Here is a 21,640-nt window from a genome sequence, read left to right on the forward strand (position 1 = left end):
GATGCCTTTGATTTCCTTTTGTTGTCTGATTGCTGATGCTAGAACTTCCAGCACTATATTAAACAACAGCGGTGACAGTGGGCATCCCTGTCGTGTTCCTGATCTCAGGGAAAAAGCTCTCAGTTTTTCCCCGTTGAGGATGATGTTAGCTGTGGGCTTTTCATAAATGGCCTTTATGATCTTTAAGTACGTTCCTTCTATCCCGACTTTCTCAAGGGTTTTTATTAAGAAAGGGTGCTGGATTTTGTCAAAGGCCTTTTCTGCATCGATTGACAGGATCATATGGTTCTTCTCTTTTTTTTTGTTAATGTGATGTATCACGTTGATCGATTTGCGAATGTTGAACCAGCCCTGCATCCCAGGAATGAATCCCACTTGATCATGGTGAGTAATTCTTTTTATATGCTGTTGAATTCGATTTGCTAGTATCTTATTAAGAATTTTTGCATCCATATTCATCAGGGATATTGGCCTGTAGTTCTCTTTTTTTACTGGGTCTCTGTCTGGTTTAGGAATCAAAGGAATACTGGCTTCATAGAATGAGTCTGGAAGTTTTCCTTCCCTTTCTATTTCTTGGAATAGCTTGAGAAGGATAGGTATTATCTCTGCTTTAAATGTCTGGTAGAACTCCCCTGGGAAGCCATCTGGTCCTGGACTCTTATTTGTTGGGAGATTTTTGATAACCGATTCAATTTCTTCGCTGGTTATGGGTCTGTTCAAGCTTTCTATTTCCTCCTGATTGAGTTTTGGAAGAGTGTGGGTGTTTAGAAATTTGTCCATTTCTTCCAGGTTGTCCAATTTGCTGGCATATAATTTTTCATAGTATTCCCTGATAATTGTTTGTATCTCTGAGGGATTGGTTGTAATCATTCCATTTTCATTCATGATTTTATCTATTTGGGTCATCTCCCTTTTCTTTTTGAGAAGCCTGGCTAGAGGTTTGTCAATTTTGTTTATTTTTTCAAAAAACCAACTCTTGGTTTCGTTGATCTGCTCTACAGTTTTTTTAGATTCTATATTGTTTATTTCTGCTCTGATCTTTATTATTTCTCTTCTTCTGCTGGGTTTAGGCTGCCTTTGCTGTTCTGCTTCTATTTCCTTTAGGTGTGCTGTTAGGTTTTGTATTTGGGATTTTTCTTGTTTCTTGAGATAGGCCTGGATTGCAATGTATTTTCCTCTCAGGACTGCCTTCGCTGCATCCCAAAGCGTTTGGATTGTTGTATTTTCATTTTCGTTTGTTTCCATATATTTTTTAATTTCTTCTCTAATTGCCTGGTTGACCCACTCATTCGTTAGTAGGGTGTTCTTTAACCTCCATGCTTTTGGAGGTTTTCCAGACTTTTTCCTGTGGTTGATTTCAAGCTTCATAGCATTGTGGTCTGAAAGTATGCATGGTATAATTTCAATTCTTGTAAACTTATGAAGGGCTGTTTTGTGACCCAGTATATGATCTACCTTGGAGAATGTTCCATGTGCACTCGAGAAGAAAGTATATTCTGTTGCTTTGGGATGCAGAGTTCTAAATATATCTGTCAAGTCCATCTGATCCAATGTATCATTCAGGGCCCTTGTTTCTTTATTGACTGTGTGTCTAGATGATCTATCCATTTCTGTAAGTGGGGTGTTAAAGTCCCCTGCAATGACCACATTCTTATCAATAAGGTTGCTTATGTTTATGAGTAATTGTTTTATATATCTGGGGGCTCGGGTATTTGGCGCATAGACATTTATAATAGTTAGCTCTTCCTGGTGGATAGACCCTGTGATTATTATATAATGCCCTTCTTCATCTCTTGTTACAGCCTTTAATTTAAAGTCTAGTTTGTCTGACATAAGTATGGCTACTCCAGCTTTCTTTTGGCTTCCAGGAGCATGATAAATAGTTCTCCATCCCCTCACTCTCAATCTAAAGGTGTCCTCAGATCTAAAATGAGTCTCTTGTAGACAGCAAATAGATGGGTCTTGTTTTTTTATCCATTCTGATACCCTATGTCTTTTGGTTGGCGCATTTAATCCATTTACATTCAGTGTTATTATAGAAAGATATGGGTTTAGAGTCATTGTGATGTCTGTATGTTTTATGCTTGTAGTGATGTCTCTGGTACTTTGTCTCACAGGATCCCCCTTAGGATCTCTTGTAGGGCTGGTTTCGTGGTGACAAATTCCTTCAGTTTTTGTTTGTTTGGGAAGACCTTTATCTCTCCTTCTATTCTAAATGACAGACTTGCTGGATAAAGGATTCTCGGCTGCATATTTTTTCTGTTTAGCACACTGTAGATATCGTGCCAAGCCTTTCTGGCCTGCCAAGTTTCAAAGGAGAGATCAGTCACGAGTCTTATAGGTCTCCCTTTATATGTGAGGGCACGTTTATCCCTTGCTGCTTTCAGAATTTTCTCTTTATCCTTGTATTTTGCCAGTTTCACTATGATATGTCGTGCAGAAGATCGATTCAAGTTACGTCTGAAGGGAGTTCTCTGTGCCTCTTGGATTTCAATGCCTTTTTCCTTCCCCAGTTCAGGGAAGTTCTCAGCTATAATTTGTTCAAGTACCCCTTCAGCACCTTTCCCTCTCTCTTCCTCCTCTGGGATACCAATTATGCGTATATTATTTTTTTTTAGTGTATCACTTAGTTCTCTAATTTTCCCCTCATACTCCTGGATTTTTTTATCTCTCTTTCTTTCAGCTTCCTCTTTCTCCATAACTTTATCTTCTAGTTCACCTATTCTCTCCTCTGCCTCTTCAAGCCGAGCCATCGTGGTTTCCATTTTGTTTTGCATTTCGTTTAAAGCGTTTTTCAACTCCTCGTGACTGTTCCTTAGTCCCTCGATCTTTATGGCAAGAGATTCTCTGCTGTCCTGTATACTGTTTTCAAGCCCAGCGATTAATTTTATGACTATTATTCTAAATTCACTTTCTGTTATATTATTTAAATCCTTTTTGATCAGTTCATTAGCTGTTGTTATTTCCTGGAGATTCTTCTGAGGGGAATTCTTCCGTTTGGTCTTTTTGGAGAGTCCCTGGCGTGGTGAGGACCTGCAGTGCACTTCCCCTGTGCTGTGGTGTATAACTGGAGTTAGTGGGCGGGGCCGCAGTCCGACCCGATGTCTGCCCCCAGCCCACTGCTGGGGCCACAGTCAGACTGGTGTGTGCCTTCTCTTCCCCTCTCCTAGGGGCGGGATTCACTGTGGGGTGGCGTGTCCCGTCTGGGCTGCTTGCACACTGCCAGGCTTGTGTTGCTGGGGATCTGGCGTATTAGCTGGGGTGGGTAGGCAAGGTGCACGGGGGCTGGAGGGGCAGGCTTAGCTCGCTTCTCCTTAGGTGATCCACTTCAGGAGGAGCCCTGTGGCAGCGGGAGGGAGTCAGATCCGCTGCCGGAGGTTTGGCTCCGCAGAAGCACAGAGTTGGGTGTTTGCGCGGAGCGAGCAAGTTCCCTGGCAGGAACTGGTTCCCTTTGGGATTTTGGCTGGGGGATGGGCGGGGGAGATGGCGCTGGCGCCTTTGTTCCCCGCCAAGCTGAGCTCTGCCGTCCGGGGGCTCAGCAGCTCTCCCTCCCTTTGTCCTCCAGCCTTCCCGCTTTCCGAGCAGAGCTGTTAACTTATGACCTCCCAGACGCTAAGTCGCGCTTGCTGTCGGAACACAGTCTGTCCGGCCCCTCCGCTTTTGCCAGCCAGACTCGGGGGCTCTGCTTGGCCGGCGAGCCGCCCCTCCGCCCCGGCTCCCTCCCGCCAGTCTGTGGAGCGCGCACCGCCTCGCCGCCCTTCCTACCCTCTTCCGTGGGCCTCTAGTCTGCGCTTGACTCCTGAGACTCCCTTCTGCTAATCCTCTGGCGGTTTTCTGGGTTCTTTAGGCAGGTGTAGGTGGAATCTAAGTGATCGGCCGGACGCGCTGTGAGCCCCGCGTCCTCCTACGCCGCCATCTTCCGGAACCCCCCTCTATGTTTTTAATTGTTTTAATCTACCTGGCTATTTTTAAAGATAATTTATAACTATAGTACTAGGCTATTTAAAATTTTTAACTAATATGCATATAATAACATTTCACAATTGTGAGAGTATTTCACATTATCTTATAGAATCTAGGTAACTATCTCAGTAGTAGATAGTCCTACTATTTCAATCATTCACATTAAAAGAACCCAGCAAGAATAAGTAGGTAAACACAAATCTGAGTTTCCTAACTACAAATTCCATTTTTCCATTTACTTTTTTTCTTTTTCTCTTTGTTTTTGTTGTTTACATAGAGTATCCTTTATAATATTTTTGTTACTTCTATTACTTCATATACCTAGACCTTGACCTTGAAATAAAACTTGCTAGAGGTTTAGGTAATGTAAAAGTCTGCTTCTCACTAACTTCATCACTTAGTAATACAGATATGAACAGGGATATTTGCTCAGAAAGCTGATACAGTACTTTTGTAGATGCTTTTAAAACTAAGAAATCTGTTTTTAAATATAAACGCATAGTGCTTCACTTTTGAGTCATGAAGAGGAGCTGAAATTCAATATCCTATTTTTATATATTTAAATTTATACGTAGTGTTTACTGAACTTGAGTACTTTCAAAGGGCTTATTTATATGTTGCATTTTACTGCACTATTTTAAAGGCTCTTGCACAATGAAGTTATAAATAATAGATGTGCCTCCCAACCCCCACTCTGCCTTCTGCAAAAGATGATAAAAGGAACATATTTATTTACATTGATTTTTTTTCTCTGTTAGATATACTGTCGGAAAAGATTAAATTTCACTTCAGAATTACTCAGTCTTCCTCACTGTATATTTTCAAGTCGTGCCAAAATTATAATTAAACATGATTTTTTAAACAAGCAAAGAATCTACACGTTGCAGAAAAATAATGATTACTTCTGCATAAGATAATTTACAATATGCTGCAATATTATGCAAGGGAAAATTGTTTCAGGTTTAGAAAGTACAGGGCACTAAAACATCCAACATGTGTTGTATGGGGATAATCAAACTTTAAAAGTTATTTCTGTGATGATGGAGTGGTGAGGTGTAAGTTAAGTAATGAGAAGAAAATATATATGAGGGGTATTCATGAACTGTGAAAAGTGCTGCCGTTCAATATTTAGTGTGCTGGGTCAGCAATTTGTAACTTGTGGCAATAGTCAGGCCTTTCAGAACTAAGTGCATCATTCTAGAACTAAGTGCTGTGTCTTACCATCTTACTTTCCCTCTACAATCCTATTTCCACCTTCACCTCCAGTCATGTAGTAGATATTCTGTGAGCATGGAGTTTCTTTATGGACTTAGAGCTGAATTGGTAATAATGTCCTAGTTGTGTAGCCACCTATAAGGAGTGCGACATAAACCAGTGAATGTGGTAAGGAGTAGGTAGGAGGAAACACAATTATTACTCATAGGATCTGGACTGATCACGTATGTCACGTATTCCGGCTTAACACTGGAAAACAGCCTTTCTGTGAGCTCCTGTTTTCAAAGAGCTATTAAAAGGGATGCCGTCATTTCTGTTGTTGTTGTTTTTTTTCTGATGTTCTGTTTATAAAAGAAAATAAAACAGTGTAAACAATCTGTTTTCCCCTACAGTAGTGTCTTTTTAAACTATAGCTTGTGACTCAATGAAACATAAAGTTAAATTATTTGAATGGGCAAAATGGTCCACAGAACAGCAACACTCACATCACCTAAGAACTTGCTAGAATTATTCTTTCTCAACTCTGCCCTAGACCTACTGAATCAGAATCTGCATTTCCATAATACCACCAGCTAATTCTATTCACATTAAAGTGTCAGATATATTGTAATGTGTATGTGCATGTGCGTGTGTGCGGACTGAGTTGTGATATAAAATTTAGTTCTTAGTGTGGGTTGTGGCCAAAAATGTTTCAAAGCCACTGCACTTCCTACAATAGTTCCCCAGGGCCAATTATAATAGAACAGATACCTAAAATGACAAGACTAATTTAGTCTTCGAAAATCAGATTACGAACTAGGTATTATAATCTCCATTTTACAAATGAGGAAATGAAAGGTTAAAAATGTTAAGAGTTTGATAAATGTTACATATCTAATAAGTGACAGAGTTTGGATTTGAACCAAGGATGGTTATGCTGAATTTTAGTCTAGCAACAAACCACTCCTACAAATCAATATTAAAGATATCTTGTTAAATTATTTAAAAATTAATTGATTAACAGTAAAAAATATCATTTACAGGCTGCAATACGATTCCTCATAACTTACTCTTCGTGTGACAATCGGGTCAATTTCTCTTGGGTCTTTGTGAGCAAACATCATCAAGTCGGCATTCAGGGTGCGGATTCTCTGAAATCTCAGGCGAATATAGCGAGCGGAGGTGAATTCCAGCAGTTCAGGAGAAGGGTCATCGGCACTTGGTCTCCCATTGATCAAAGAGATGTGTATCTACACAATATGGGAAATGATTTAACAAGGAAAGTTACCAAAAATAAAATATCTGGCTTTCTCTGATTTTTCTCAGAAGAATAAAATTAAGCTTAACTTCTCTCAATTAGGCAGACACAGGTTCATACTTACTCCCTGGAATCTAGTAAAGTAATTGAGGAAGTTTACGGACCTTTTAATACTTGTATAAGCAATTCATTTGTTTATATTTTAAGTGTTCTCTATATACTGTGATTCCCCATTTTCTTTTGTTCCAAGGCATGGCATCTACTTGATTTTCCTAGGATTTCCATAAAATCTTAAGTCGATCATTTTTTTCTGAAACTTATTATGTGCTAAAATTATTTCAGAATCTGGTATATAGTAGGAAACCAGAAAACTTGATTTAAAAAAAAGTTACAAAATATCGGATAAAACAGGAACCCATCAGGAACTTAAAGTAATTCTAAAATTGAAACTATCTAATTATACAGCCTTAAAATATATACAGTGAAAATCGACACATTACAAGGAAACTAGACAAATCTACAGTCACAGTGAGAGATTTCAATAGGTTGTTTTTTTGTTATTTTTTTTTTTTAGAAATTGATAGATCAGAGAAAAAATTACCAAAGATTTAACATAGTCTATGAAAAATACACTCTATGAAAATACATTAAAACCTGGATGGAACAGTAAATTTTTTAGGAAAACAATTAGCACAATTGACACCAGAAAAAACAAAATCTAGTCATATAAAAATTGGAGAAATTAGCAAAGAATACCTTCTAAAGGTGCACAAAGCCCACATTCTCTCACAGGGATCTCGGGATAGAGAATTCTAATGAGGGAAAACTGACAAAACCAAAAGTACTCCTATTACAGATAAAAAAATGATTTCCCTAATATCTGAAGAGCTTCTGTAAATCAGCAAGAAAGAAAGATCAACAACTAACACAAAAACCCAAAAGATGTAAAGGACTATTCCAAGAAAAGGAAATATTACTGGCTGTTAAGCTTTCGATAAGTCAATGAACTTCACTCATAATAACAGCAGCTAATTTAAAACACAACAAAAAACTTTTCCAATTTTTTCATGTTGTTGAAACCTAAAAATATGTTTAATACTCTCTGATGGCAAGACTAAAGAGATACAGGCATTCTCAAACACTTACAGGTGTGAGTGTAAATGGCACAGACCACTATGAAGGTGAATTCAGGAATAACTATCAACACTACAAAAGCCTAGAGTTTTGACCTAGAAATTCCACTTATGGGAAAATATCCTACATATATTATATATATATATATATATATATATATATATATATATATGGCATTTTATTGTAATAGCAAAAGACTGCAAACAATCTAATTACCATCGATAATGTACGACTGGTGAAATAAGTTCTGCATCTATATAATGAATTATGTGCACCATACAAAGAAATGAAGAAACTCTCAATATACTCAAGAAGTATAGTACTTCACGTTTTCTGTACTTTGTAAATGCATTATTATTCCCTATACAATAAATCAAATAGAAATTATTCAAGAAACTTGAAATTGACTCATAGGTTTTGGACAGGAAGCACACACACACACACACACACACACACGCACACACACACATGCACACACACATACACACACATACACAGGAGGCTAAGAAGACTGGGAAGTGAGAAGAGTCTGTGCTGGTCTGAGGGTTGTCCCAGAACACAACAGTCTGTACATACACTGGGAAACTGTGACTTGGGGTCACCCACAGGAATTTTCATCCACTTTTGCAAGATGATAAATCATGTGTGTTAATTATGTTTTTTTGACAGGAGAGGCAATGATATGTTTCCATTCCTAACATCCTGCATTTAGATAATCCCCGAGGGCTTTTACAAACTGACTGCCAATAAACTACCGAATCACTAGAAAAATAAATATAGCAAACTCTGGATGAGAAACTAATTCTGATGCCACAAAGAATAAATTCAAAATGGCTCATGAGAAAAATATGAAATGTCCTAGCTATTTGAGTCTACCTTCGATACTTAGTAGAGAATAAATTCACTGAATCAACACATTTGAGGCTGATAGAATGCAAAATCTTCTAAAACACTGAATCTCAAAATACTGAATACTCTCCCTCTAATGTAGGAAATTCTAAAAGATTTAAGTAGGTCTTGTATATTCCACAGTTCTGGCACCTAGCAGGTGAGCCAGCAATACGTTTAAAATTAAGTTGTCTGTGTGACTTATGAATGTTATCAATTAAGTGTAAAGAATGAATAAATAGACACATGAAGCAGTGAAAATTAGTTACCCTTAGAGATTCTGGCATCCAAAAAATCACCAGTGCCCTTGAATTCATGCTTAAATTTGTATCTTATCAAACTCTTTTCATTGCTTCTAAAAGTGCTCCTTGAAATAAAAGAGAAAATCACCACATGTCCAGGATTAAAATTATTAAATTTTATTTGGTGTTAATGCTATGGGAACCATATTTGTACTGTATATGGAATCAGTCAGTTCCTCATTTAAACATACAGGAACTTTAAAAAATGGTGCACATGCTCTCATTTAGGTTAATAAACCATATGATAGCAACATAAAGGATTCGGCAAAAGAACATTTCTCCTCACAGCTTCGGTATTTTCATCAAGCCACTCTGCCAAGAGATCTTGTGAGTATAGTTAGTCCCAAGCTGTTTCTGGGACATAAAACCAGCCAGCTGTTTGGCCATGTTGTGTGCAGCTTCCTTCTATCATTTTTTTTCCCACTCTCCTTCAAAATAAATCATAATATTAGATAGGATATTTCCACTGGCACTTTGCTGTGTAATTCCAAGTCCACTGGAAAGCTTAGCATACTTCCTGATCTCCTGTGGGGCGACAACTGGAGGGTGTCTATCTTCAAAAAGATGAAAAGTGTCAGTCCTTAAGACCACCGCTGTCTTGCTGCGAGGCCGTGGGAAGCCTGTGGCAGTCTGGTATCTTCTGAAATGATTTCCATTACAGACATGTTGGAGACTGTATGTTCATGCTGTCAGAGGAATTCATTCCAACTGAAAATATCAACCTGATTAACAGCCGGCTTTCTAGATTTTAAAATTATACTCTTCTTTGAAATTAGTTTGCACAGATAAATAAAAATTTAAAAAAAACATGAGAAATATCTTTGTTTATGACCAAATGTCTAAATCAATATTATACTCTACCCATCTAAATTAATTATGTTCTTATTAGTGTAAGCATACTCTTTAAATCACATCTCCTTTGCAGATGGATAGATAAGACCTCTGTGGTTTGATAGTGTTTTTGCCTTTATGATTAGAATATAACTTAAAAATAGTTTTTTGCAGCAATTAATCAATTCCAGTATGGATACTTGTCCCTTATTATTATGTTTTTTCTATTTATATTACTACAGTTGTTTTAGATTTCTGGAAGAACTACAATCCTAATATGTTCCCCAATGATACAAGTTTATTGACTGACTGGATAGGTGGGGGAATTATCGTTAAAGATGATTAACAATTATCAGAAACTTTGAAATGAGTAGTACTCTCTTCACATATTTTAAAATCCCATTTTCTTTCGTATTTTTTATTTGAGAGAGAGTGAGAGAGAGGGCAAGCAGGAGAGAGGGGGCAAATGGTGAGAGAGGGAATCTTAAGCAAGCTCCACACTCAACACAGAGCCCAACGTAGGGCTTGATCCTATGACCTTGGGATCATGACCTGAGCCAAAATCAAAGAGTTGGAAACTCAACCAACTGTGCCACCCAGGTACCCTTAAAATCCCATTTTTATTACTAGTCTTTAAGTGTGCCAATGAAATAAGTACAACAACTTGAAAGTGAGGTGATCCCAGGAGATAGAGCAATAAAGTCCATGGGTGCTGGATGAGATTAGCTATCTATAGCTGTGGTCAAAGAATTTGTATATAAATGGGTGGCTGAGACTCGGGGGAACCTCTTAAATCCAAGCATGCTTAATATAATAATTTAGAGAGGGAGAATAAGATTTCAATAACTTTGAAAAATGAGCCTAATCACTTTTATTTTGTCCTGTGAGGAAAAAAAAGGCATATATTTGGAGGAAGGGGTAAGCTGTGGGAAGCTTAGGAAAAGGGGATATAGCAATAATTTGTCACTGTGTTTCCGGCACAGAGCAAAGGTTCTGGTTCTGGCTCCAGGTGGTCAACAGAAACCCCCAAATGACCACTCTTCAGTCCTCACCATACTTGATCCATTTGCAGCTTTTAAAACAACTGATGACTCCCATGTTTTGGACACCACACTGTCCTGGTCTTCTTCCTACCTCTCCCACTACCTTTCTCAATCTCCCTCACCGTTTCCTACCTTCTCTTCTCCCTGACTTTCTAATATTGGAGTAGTACAGTGCCCAGTCTTTGGCCACCGCTCTTCTAGCCACACTTACTCATGTGATGATCCCATCAAAGCTCACCAATGTAAATGCCATCTCTAATTATAGGATTATATAATAATTCTATATAATATATGTATAATTATATATATGATTAATGAAAGTAAAACACATCCCGTGGCAAAAAATACATATGTGCATATGTACATACATACCATCTATACTGAAGTCTCCCACACCTGTATCTTCAGGCCTAACCTCTCCTCTGAAGGTCAGGATGCAGAATCCAACTGCCTTCTGGATATACTGATGTGGCTCTCAAATAGGTGTCTCAACCTTATATCTCACACTGAGCTCCTGCTCTTCATTCCTCAGTCTTCCCAACTTCACTAAATAATTTCAGCTTTACAGCTACCCAGGACCAACAACTTGGGAGTCCCGCTTGACTGCTTTTGTTTTCTGTGTTCCGGCATCCAATTTGTCTACAATCTTCTTAGCTTTACCCTCAAAATCTATCCAGCACCCAAGCACTTCTCACCACCTCCCCTAAAGCCCTCTTGGTGTAGACTCCCCCTCAGGCACCGCAGGAACTTCCCAGCAGTGCTCGCTCCTACCACTCTCACCACTCTAGAATGTATTTGCAACCATAGCAGCTATTTGTTTATTTGTTTGTTATGGTTGTTTCAAGTTTTTAGTAAATGTGTCCATGAACTTATTCTTTGTATCTTCTGAAAACAAAAATCGCAAGTTTAATATTAATGATTTAAAATACTGTACACCAGGGGCGCCTGGGTGGCTTGGTCGGTTGAGCGTCCGACTCCCATCGGGCTCTGTGCTGACAGATAGGAGCCTGGAGCCTGCTTCGGATTCTGTGTCTCCCTCTCTCTCTGCCCCTCCCCTGCTCATGCTCTGTCTCTCTCTCTCTCTCTCTCTCTGTCAAAAATAAATAAATGTTTAAAAAAATTTAAATACTGTACACCAAAGCCTACTCTCACTATGCTGCATGTTAGTCCATGATTTCTTTACTTCTGTTAGCCAGATGACCTTCAGGAATTTCTGCAGAGAGTCCTCTTCAGCAGATTATATGCAAGAAGTGAAAAGTGGCCAGCAACTATCCGAAAGAGGGTGAGCCACAGCAAAAGAGGCCCATTCCCAGCGCAAGCCCCGTGCCATAATCATATTCATCGTGAGCAGACTGCACCCAAGTTGTCATTTCCTGAATGGGAGCAAACGTTCTTAGTCTCTCCTCTATGCTTGGCGCTTCAACAACTATCTTGCATATTCTCTTGAGCTCTGCATCTGTTTCAGGGAGCTCTCTAAAAATTCCTTTGAAAACATAGTTCCACTCCTGTCATTATTTTCCTTAAAACCTTCCAATGCCTTTCTATTTCACCATCAATAAAAGCCAAAATCTTTACAATGAACTCAAATGATCCCAATGCCATTTGTACCTCAAAACACTGACAAAGAAAACAGTAACTTCAAGAACTCCTTTCCTGCTCTTTCTCTACTCACAATACTCCAGCTAGACTGCCATCTTTGCTAGAACATGCCAGATAGGATTTGGCCTTTGGAACTTCGTACTTGGGGTTCCCTTGCCTGGAATGTTCTCTTCCCAGATACTGCAATGCTCACTTTCTCATCTCTTTCCAACCTTGCTTAGATGAGGTCTTCTCGGTGACTCTCTAATTACAGTGCAAATTTCGTCCTGGCATTTACTCTTCTTGCTACCTGCTTCAATGTTGTCCATAGTACTTTTCTTCTACCATAACATGAAGATGATTTGCTTATTTACCATAATGATTATTTCTCTCCCCTCTCTGGATCATAAATCCCAAGAGTTCAGGAATTTTTATCTGTTTACTTAACTGAAATAATCCCCAGCATGTAGGACAGCATCTAGCAAAACTTAAGTGTTAAGTATAAATTTCTGAATAAATGCTACTTAAGTAAATCCTAAGTATTTAGCAAATTCAACTAGCTTTCTACCTCAAAAGCAATTTCATAAATTAATGAAATTTTCTTAATATTAGATGAGTAAATCTTTGAGTGTGCAAATATTTCCACAAAATGAAATTAAAGTCAGTAATCCCCTGTATCATGGTCTACCCAAGCATTTTGAGTTAAGTTGATTTTGAGAAAATTAGGAAATTAACAGCTTTGATTCATGATTTTCTTAAATCAAAGTCTACTGCATTTATTTTTACTGGTTAAACATTAGTTAACGTTATTCTCTTTTATATCAGGGTTTCACTTAACAGGCTATTCTCAGCTGGGAAGAACTAATAAATATGTTTTCTGAGTCATGAGACATGTATGTGAACTTAAGATCTACTCAACCCTATGTTGTCAGCAGAGCAAAGTGGACCTTTCCCATTGTGTAGATTTTTCTTTTCTTTTCTTTTTTAATTTTTTTAAAAAATGTGTATTTATTCTTGAGAGAGAGAGAGGTAGAGCACAAGCGGGGGAGGGGCAGAGCGAGAGGGTGACACAAAATTCGAAGCAGGCTCCAGGCTCTGAGCTGTCAGCACAGAGCCCAACGTGGGGCTTGAACTGAAACGCGGTGAGAACGTGACCTGAGCTGAAGTCGGACGCTTAACCAACTGAACCCGTCCAGACGTCCCTGGTTAGTTTTTTATGCAAATTGTATTCTGGCTATCTCAGTGTCCAACCCATAAATTTGAAGTACTATTATTTACAAAAGAGTTCATAAAAAACAATAAATTATATTAAAATTATAGAACAGATTCCTTAAACTCTATGGACTTGCAAGAACAATCAATAAGGTTAATTGACAGTGACATAGTGCCTTATTTCTAGAAGAAGTGTTTTTTTGCTAAAATATATAATCATCTTTATGGATTGTTTAGTTTTGTTAGATGTAACTGAATAGTTATTAAGAAATAACCTTCCTTACCTTATCAAAAATTTTTTTATTGCAATTTGTTAAACCCTTTCAAATCAATGCATTATTTTTAAAGACTTAAAAATGTGAACATTTATGAATATATGAAAATTAAGGCCTGGGTAATAAAAATACACCAAACAAAGAATAATGTGACATAATATATCATTTATAACACCAGTTAATAAAATATCTAAACATTTCATACTGGAGATTTTCCTATCAAGAATCTTTAGGGCCTTAATGAGGAAATGCGATACTATGAATTTAACCTTTTTTCAGTCCATTTTTTCTAGTTATATCAAACACAGTTTATTGAAGTCCTCATTCCAGTTTCCTTTTCCCCATATTTTGTTATTTGTTCCAACTAATAGCTGGCATTTTAATGATTATTTTTGTTAAGTCAATCATTGCTCATTTGTGCATCCAGGAAATGAAGTACTATGAAGGCTTAAAACACATGCTTACAAAGTTTATCTCTGGTCCACCTCTTCGCACTTCAATATTTCTCATTCATTCATTTAGCCAATCATTCATTCAAAAATATTTATTGGCTACTTACTATATTCCAAATCACTGAGTCATTTTTCACTTCTCATTTTGTGCTGTGGTCTATCTCATCTCTGGGCTCCTTTTCCAAACACCTTGTCTGTCTCCCCACTGCTCCCTGTTTGCACAGATATACTTTATGTATCATTCATGTCTCAGCGCTGATGCCAATTCTTTCTACCATGAACACCTCTGTGTCCTGTGTAGGAGCTCCTCTTGTGAATTCTCTGAGCTCCCGTGACTCTCCCCTATTATCACAGCCTGTTTACTTGCTTGTGTTGTATCTGTTAATAGACTATAAGTTCAATGAGAATGGGAACTTTGTCTTATTTCCAATATAGTCCCAGGGCTTAACATAGTGAGTAGTACATAGTAGATTCTCAATAATTATTTACTGAAAGAATAAATCAATATCTGTGCCCAAATATTAGAGACTATGATAGAACCTCCAACCAGCTAACCCTTTCCTCATTTACAAATCATGGATTATGTATGTCATTTTAAAATTGATTTTGTAAAATTAAAAATAGAATCACCCTATGACCCAACAATAGCACTGCTAGGAATTTACCCAAGGGATACAGCAGTGATGATGCGTAAGGGCATATGCACTCCAATGTTTATAGCAGCACTTTCAACAATAGCCAAATTATGGAAAGAGCCTAAATGTCCATCAGCTGACAAATGGATAATATATACAATGGTTTATATATACAATGGAATACTACTTGGCAATGAGAAAGAATGAAATCTGGCCATTTGCAACAACACTGATGGAACTGAAGGGTATTATGCTAAGTGAAATAAATCAGTCAGAGAAAGACAGATACCATATGTTTTCACTCATATGTGCATCTGGAGAAACTTAACAGAAGACCATGGGGAAGGTGAAGGGGGAAAAAAGAGCTACAGAGAGGAAGGGAGGCAAACCATAAGAGATGCTTGGATACTGAGAACAAACTGAAGGTTGATGGGGCTGGAGGAGAGGGGAAAGTGGGTGATGGGCATTGAGGAGGGCACTTGTTGGGATGAGTACTGGGTGTTGTATGGAAACCACTTTGACAATAAATTATATTAAAATTAAATTAAAATTAAATTGATTTTGTACATATTTTACCTGTATTTTTAAATCCAATTATTGGATGTACATCAAGAATTTTAGCATGAATTTCGCTTACCATAATTGAATAAATCTCACTAGAACTGCAACAGTTCAAGTTCCTAAAAAGACATAGGAGTATCTCTGTAGTCCTATTATTTAGATAAATCAACAACAATAAAAAATACTTAAGCTGAAGAGAAAAATAATGGAGTATATGTGTAGAAAGGTGTACTTCCCTTCAGATGCCTCAACATTCTTACTTAACAGAACTAGAAAGATTTTTTTCATACATAGTACAATGCACTGACTTAGTTTGGAAGGTCCTTAATAAATATCCCATCATCATTAGAAGTTTACAAGCCTAACCAAAACTACTCTTCCATGGTTCGTGACTACTGAGCTACATGAAAAGTAATATTTTAATATATAAAATGTCAAGGACTGTGTATGACTTTAACTTCCTTAACTAACACATTTCAATACTGGGAAACATTGTCTTAATGAACCATTTAAATATGACTGTATCATTGACTATTCTATCCTTAAGCCTAGTCTTAATGGATCTTCCATTATCCTGTAAGACAATATTTTGCTTTTGACACTGACTTGGTTCCAACCGCCGCTGAAATTTAAATTGCTTTTCTCCTGTTTTTCTCCTTCTCTTTCTCCTTCTTCCTTTTTTCTTTTTTTTCATAATTATAATTCTTGCATTTGTCATTTCTGAATGACATCTTTACCTTCCATGAACTATTTAAACAGATTCTTCACTGTTAAAATAGTAGTCATTAATAAATTGTAGCATAATACTAAAACCAGTTCTCTTCAAAGAGTATTTGTCATGTTTTTACTTTTCTTCTCTCCTAGTTAAATTAGTTAAAATATTGCCCTCCAAAGGTTTGCATAGCTTCTCTACTGGTCAAAGAACACCTCTCTGTCTTGTCTATCTCTCTCTCATTTTATATCAGTTACTTCTTTTTTCTACCAACAGCACATTTTGTGTGGTAGCACTAACTCATGTGTAACTACTCAATACACAAAAGGACAACATTTTTTAGAAAAATGAAAAATAGAAGCAAAGTCTCAGATGGTTTAGGAGTTTCAATGTTCTCAAAATTTCAAAACTGGTATGGTCCTGTTTTCCAAAAGCTTCTGGTGGTCTTCTTGCTTTCTACAACTCAAACCAAACCAGCAAAACATTTACTTCTAATCCACTTGTTCAAGAGAAGCTTAAGTTAGTTCCATCTGAAATATGCCCAGATGGGTTAACCATAATCCATCATAACTGAATGGAAGATCTCAGTATCATTCCCACTGGTCATGATGTATACAAGGAACAATGACAACTAAATCCCTAAAGTTTTCAAAAAGAGAAAACTATTACCAAGTGCAAATATAATTCCCCCTACCCTTTTATGTGTGCTCTAAAAGAATCTTGACAGGCGGGTGCTCATTGTACCTCTATTTTAAAATTTATGATTATTTTCAAATAATGACTTTAATTTTTTTAATGTTTTTATTTATTTTTGAGAGAGAGACAGAGAGTGAGAGGGGGAGGGTCAGAGAGAGAGGAGCAGAATCCGAAGCAGGCTCCAGGTTCTGAGCTGTTAGCACAGAGCCTGATGTGGGACTCGAACCCATGAAAGCAAGATTACGACCTGAGCCATAGTTGGCCACTTAACCAATTGAGTCACCCAGAAACCCCTCAAGTAAGAATTTTTAAAGAGTACTCCAAGTTAAAAATTCCTTATTACTTGTGTTTTTCCTTTTCCAGCTAAAGTATATAATATTTGCATGGAAAAAAGAAGAGTTGTCAAAATAGGTTTTCTTGATCTCTTTTGGGAGCTTCTCATTTAAATTTTATCAAATGCACATGCCATTACTAAATCTTTGTGCTGTCAAGCTAAGACTATATAGGGATCCAGACATCTTCTGAAATTCATAGCCAGGAAAGAATCTGAGAGGAGTTGCTTCAGCGCAGACCATGAAGGAAAGTCACCAGAAGGAAAGTTCTCTCACTCTCCTCTAACATTTGCTTTGTGCCAAATTTTGTTTTGGGTGTGCCTCCACCAGAGACAGACTGAGACAATAGTTTTGTTAGTCATCTATTCCAACTTCACAGCTAGTTCAGAAATTTCTTTGCAACATAAAAACAATAGTTACTATTGTGTACTTACTGGATACCAGACCTTCTTGCATGTGATGTGTGTATACTAATTCATAGAGTATTAACTTATTTAAAGCTTTCGACAATCCTTTGAGGTTGGTGTTGTTATTATGTCCTTTTTTAAGTTTATTTAATTTGAGATTGAGAGAGAGAGAGAGCGAACACAAGTGGGGGAGGGGCAGGGAGGGAGAGAGAAAATCTCAAGCAGGCTCCGGGCTGTCAGCCTAGAGCCTGAAGTAGGTCTCAATCCCACAAACTATGAGATCATGACCTGAGCCAAAATCAAGCGCTGGCCACTTAACTGACTGAGCCACCCAGGCACCCCTGTTATGTCCTTTTTTAACAAGAGAAAACATATATTGGCATTTTAACAATATGGCTAGGTTCATATAGGTAAGATTTGTTCCAGTTCTGACTTTGTTGGTTGAGCTCCTCAGCCCGACACCACACTACCTCATAGACTGGAAGTTGTATAAGTGCTTGTTGAACAAATGAAAGTCAGTCATCGAGGCACTATTTGCAGACTTCTAGCAACAAGAAGCTCGCCTCTGGGAGGAGAACCTTTCCCATGCACCTTCCCTCCATTCTTTCATTTGCCTTACTTGCATTTCAATCCTATCCATGACTGACCCTAGTATTTTAATTCCACTTTCTCTTTATTACCCTGCTCTTGCTCCTCTGGAATTATCTATATTGTTTGATGTCCCCAGCTCTTGGCTTTTCTTCATTAATTTGAGTCAGATTTATCCTACTGGTTTTATCCACTTTAAACTTTGTGAGGGAGATTGCTTAATATGCTCCAGGGTACCACTCAGGACCCACCACTAGAACAGATGGAGGCCGGCCTCCCGAGAAGGGGCAGGGATGAAGAAGAGTAAAGAACAAAGGATCACTAAGCCAAGAACAATCTCAGACCTGATTCACACTTCCTGGCATTGATCCTTCTCAGTAGTGGTCCTCCTGGTAAACAGATGCATAGCTCACAACCAGAACATGTCTAAGAGTTGAAGTCTAAAGCATCAGTTATCCAGAAAAGAACTAACAACCTCCAAGGTCTTACTAACATCACAGTAATGAAATGGGTTATGACACATTTAGTACTTAAGGATTAAGCATTCACTGGTGCGCAAAAGAATTAATTTACAGCTTACAGAAAAATCTACTAAGTAGGAAGTACTAAAATCTTAAATTATAGAAAGAAGGGGAAAAGAATATGCTAATACCAAACATAAATATCTGTGAAACTAACATGCTTTTCCTTACCGTGGAGAGCTGTTAGAGAAAGTCCCAGACAGAAAAAAGCCACCAAGAGTACAAGTGACCCACATTGGTAGGACAGAACAATCAGTACACTTGAAAGATATAATAAGAGCACAAAGGAAAACTTAAGCAACATTTTCCTGTTTTGTTCTCCGTCCTCGTGTGGGAACACTTGTTTAAAATTAAAATAAAATCTTGGAGCAGGAAGTCTAAATACTGCGCCAGATCCTGTGTCATTAGATTGGAACAAAACCTAGACGAGTGCTTGAAAAAGAAATTCAGAATTCAGTCTCTCTTCCATTCTTATTCTCTGACTCAAGGGCTCCAGAGAGCAATTGTGTGCGTGTGTGTGTTTGTGTGCGTGTGTGTGTTTGTGTGTGTGTGTGTTGTAAATATATAAATGAAACACTGTAAAAGTACATTAATTTGATTTTTATCCCATTTATATAAAAGCAGCATTTGGGGGGGGGGCTGTTGATGCTCTCACGTAGGTTCATGTTCAGAAAGGTTCTACCTCAAACAAGGTATGAGAGACTTTAAATTATGAAGTGATACTTCTGGTTAGGGAAGAGTTTGTACACAGACATACGTTTCTCGGGATTGAGCATGTCCCCCTCGGCTGCCTCTGTATTTCTAACATCTGTAACATATCTGCACGCTAACTGGTGTCCCTATGGTGACTGCCCACGTGCCTTCATCCTTGAATCCTTGCCTGTTCACTCCCTGCTCTCACCAAATTAGGGACAGGCAGGCTCACTCTCTGAACGTTCCTTTCTTTGCCACCTTCCTCTCCTCTCTTATTTTTGCTCATGTTATTAACTTATTGTTGTTTCCATATCCATATCTTTACTTCTCCCTCTCTCTCTTCTATCCTTCTCTCTCTCTCTCTCTAAAACTCTTATCTTGCCTCATGTCATCTGTAGAGTGAAATTGTACATGGTTGGTCAAATTTCTAGGCTTTCAAGTGAAATCACATGTTCTATTATCTAATTATGGCCTCTATCCCAGTTTTTTGAAACTATAGGTTTCCCCTTTCCAATCTTAAGATTTTTCACTGCACAAAGAGTAAAATAATAAACAAGAAAAAAATAAGGTGTTTTTTTTTACAGAACAAAACTTTTTCATTCCATACCTGAGGGAGTTTTATTCCAGTGGGTTTTTAAACCTGAGTACCAATGAGTCTGTGTGTATGATGGTAAGGATGCCTGTACATGTATGCTTTTCTAGTTTTGGTGAGGCTAAGCTTGTGCCAGATGCTTTGTGTCATTGTGTGCATGTGTGTTTGTGTGTATTTTGAGATAGTTAATCACAGTTTAAGACCATGTGTATTGGAGACAGACTGCTTGAGTTCAGATTCTGGCTCGGCCACGGACTACTGGTATGAATTTAGGCACCTTAATCTCCGTGTCTCAATTTCCCATGTAAAAGGTAAAATACCTGCATATCGTGCTGTTTGCTGAATCAAAAGAGGTAATTCATACCCAAACAGAAAAATGCGTAGCACATACAAAAAACTATTAGGTGGTGGTTGTCGTTACTCTTGAGAAAGTCAGAAAAATAATACAAATGGTTTTGTGTCTCTCTGCTAAGCAGGATATGCTGCACCCTTTACAGAAGTTACCTATTACCAACCTGGATGGCATCAGACAACATAAATAGCAGTGGCAAAGTTCCCTCCCACGATGGAAAGGTGATTCTGGAAATGCCAAGAACGTTGGACATCCATGGGAGACTACGCATCAAGAGCAGGCCATGTGCCTGCATTTTACCTTCTTATTCATATCCGATTTTGCACAAGTAACGAAGACAAAGAAAGATCAGAGGGACTTCCTGGCTCAAATCTCCTCCAGCTCTGTGCTGGGCCGTCGCTCTGGGGATGGCCTATATTTCCATCTGCCGACATGCAGGCCTTCGGGGCTGACGACACAGTAGGTGACCAAGTGCCAACACTAGGGTTGCAGGAAAAGGAGGCTGTACAACGACTGACATCTGGGCAGGAGTTGGTGAGAAGACAAAGATGATAAAGAAACGGATGTGATGTGAGAAGGGACTCTACACATCTGACCTCATGCTGAAAATTTCATTGGCGTCACCAGGTTTGCAGCACGCACTGTGATGTGCACCGAGCATTCAGCAATATCAAAGTTTTTAAAAAGGGCTTCATTGAGAAGGTTTAGTGTGAACTTTGCCTGCTTTATTGAACAACAGCAATAACAAACACGAACCATGTCAACAGTATCCAACATTCAGGTTCCTCCCATTGTTCTGTAACAGAGGTGGATCATAATCATTTATTTACTAGGTTTGTAGGCTGCTGGCTCTGCATACCCCTGACATCTGCACAGCACCAACAGATCTCTAGTCCCTTCAAAGACACAGAGTGCACCAAGGGACCTCTCCTCCCACACAACCAGAGGATGAAGTTTTCTGTAGATTGACTGAGTACACAGTGTTCTTGTTCCTTTGCTGGATTCACACTAATAACTGACCACAGGAAGCCGCGGGGCCATGCCCTCAAAGAAGCTCTGATACAGCTCGTGATGTTGGTTAGCTGGCAGGGGGTGGGGACATGCTGAAATTCGGGGCCTCATTTTCTGCAGGAATTCATGCAGACTTGTGAATATTAGACACATTAAAACTTGAGAAAAATGAAGAAACCGCTGGTACAAGGTCACTGATCATTACTGTAAGTTATTTATCTAAAGTGGATTTTGTTTCACAACATTCCCTTTTCTCTTTCCTCTTGACAAACACAGTGTGAATGAAAGGTAAAGGGAATAAAACATTTAATCAATCATCCAGGGGCCAGGGCTGAATTGTTTTCTGTTATACATTGGCTGCCAAGTTCGCAGAATCAGGTTTGTTTTCAATTATTTGCAATATGCTTTCC

The 21,640-nt window shown here is 38.3% G+C and overlaps 1 protein-coding gene across 4 annotated transcripts in view; it reads right to left on the reverse strand.

Moving 5' to 3' along the window:
- The window catches only part of LAMA2 (laminin subunit alpha 2), a 620,981-nt gene that overhangs the window by 367,840 nt on the left and 231,501 nt on the right, over window positions 1-21,640 (reverse strand). For all 4 annotated transcript variants that reach the window (XM_053904501.1, XM_053904500.1, XM_053904503.1 and 1 more), the window contains exon 5: window positions 6,228-6,407. In XM_053904501.1, the coding sequence (XP_053760476.1) occupies window positions 6,228-6,407 (180 nt within the window). The remainder of the gene's footprint in view (window positions 1-6,227; window positions 6,408-21,640) is intronic.

Source organism: Panthera pardus, unplaced genomic scaffold (genome assembly GCF_024362965.1).
Source record: "Panthera pardus isolate Hobbes unplaced genomic scaffold, ASM2436296v1 HiC_scaffold_17, whole genome shotgun sequence".
NCBI classification, from domain to species: Eukaryota; Metazoa; Chordata; class Mammalia; order Carnivora; family Felidae; genus Panthera; species Panthera pardus.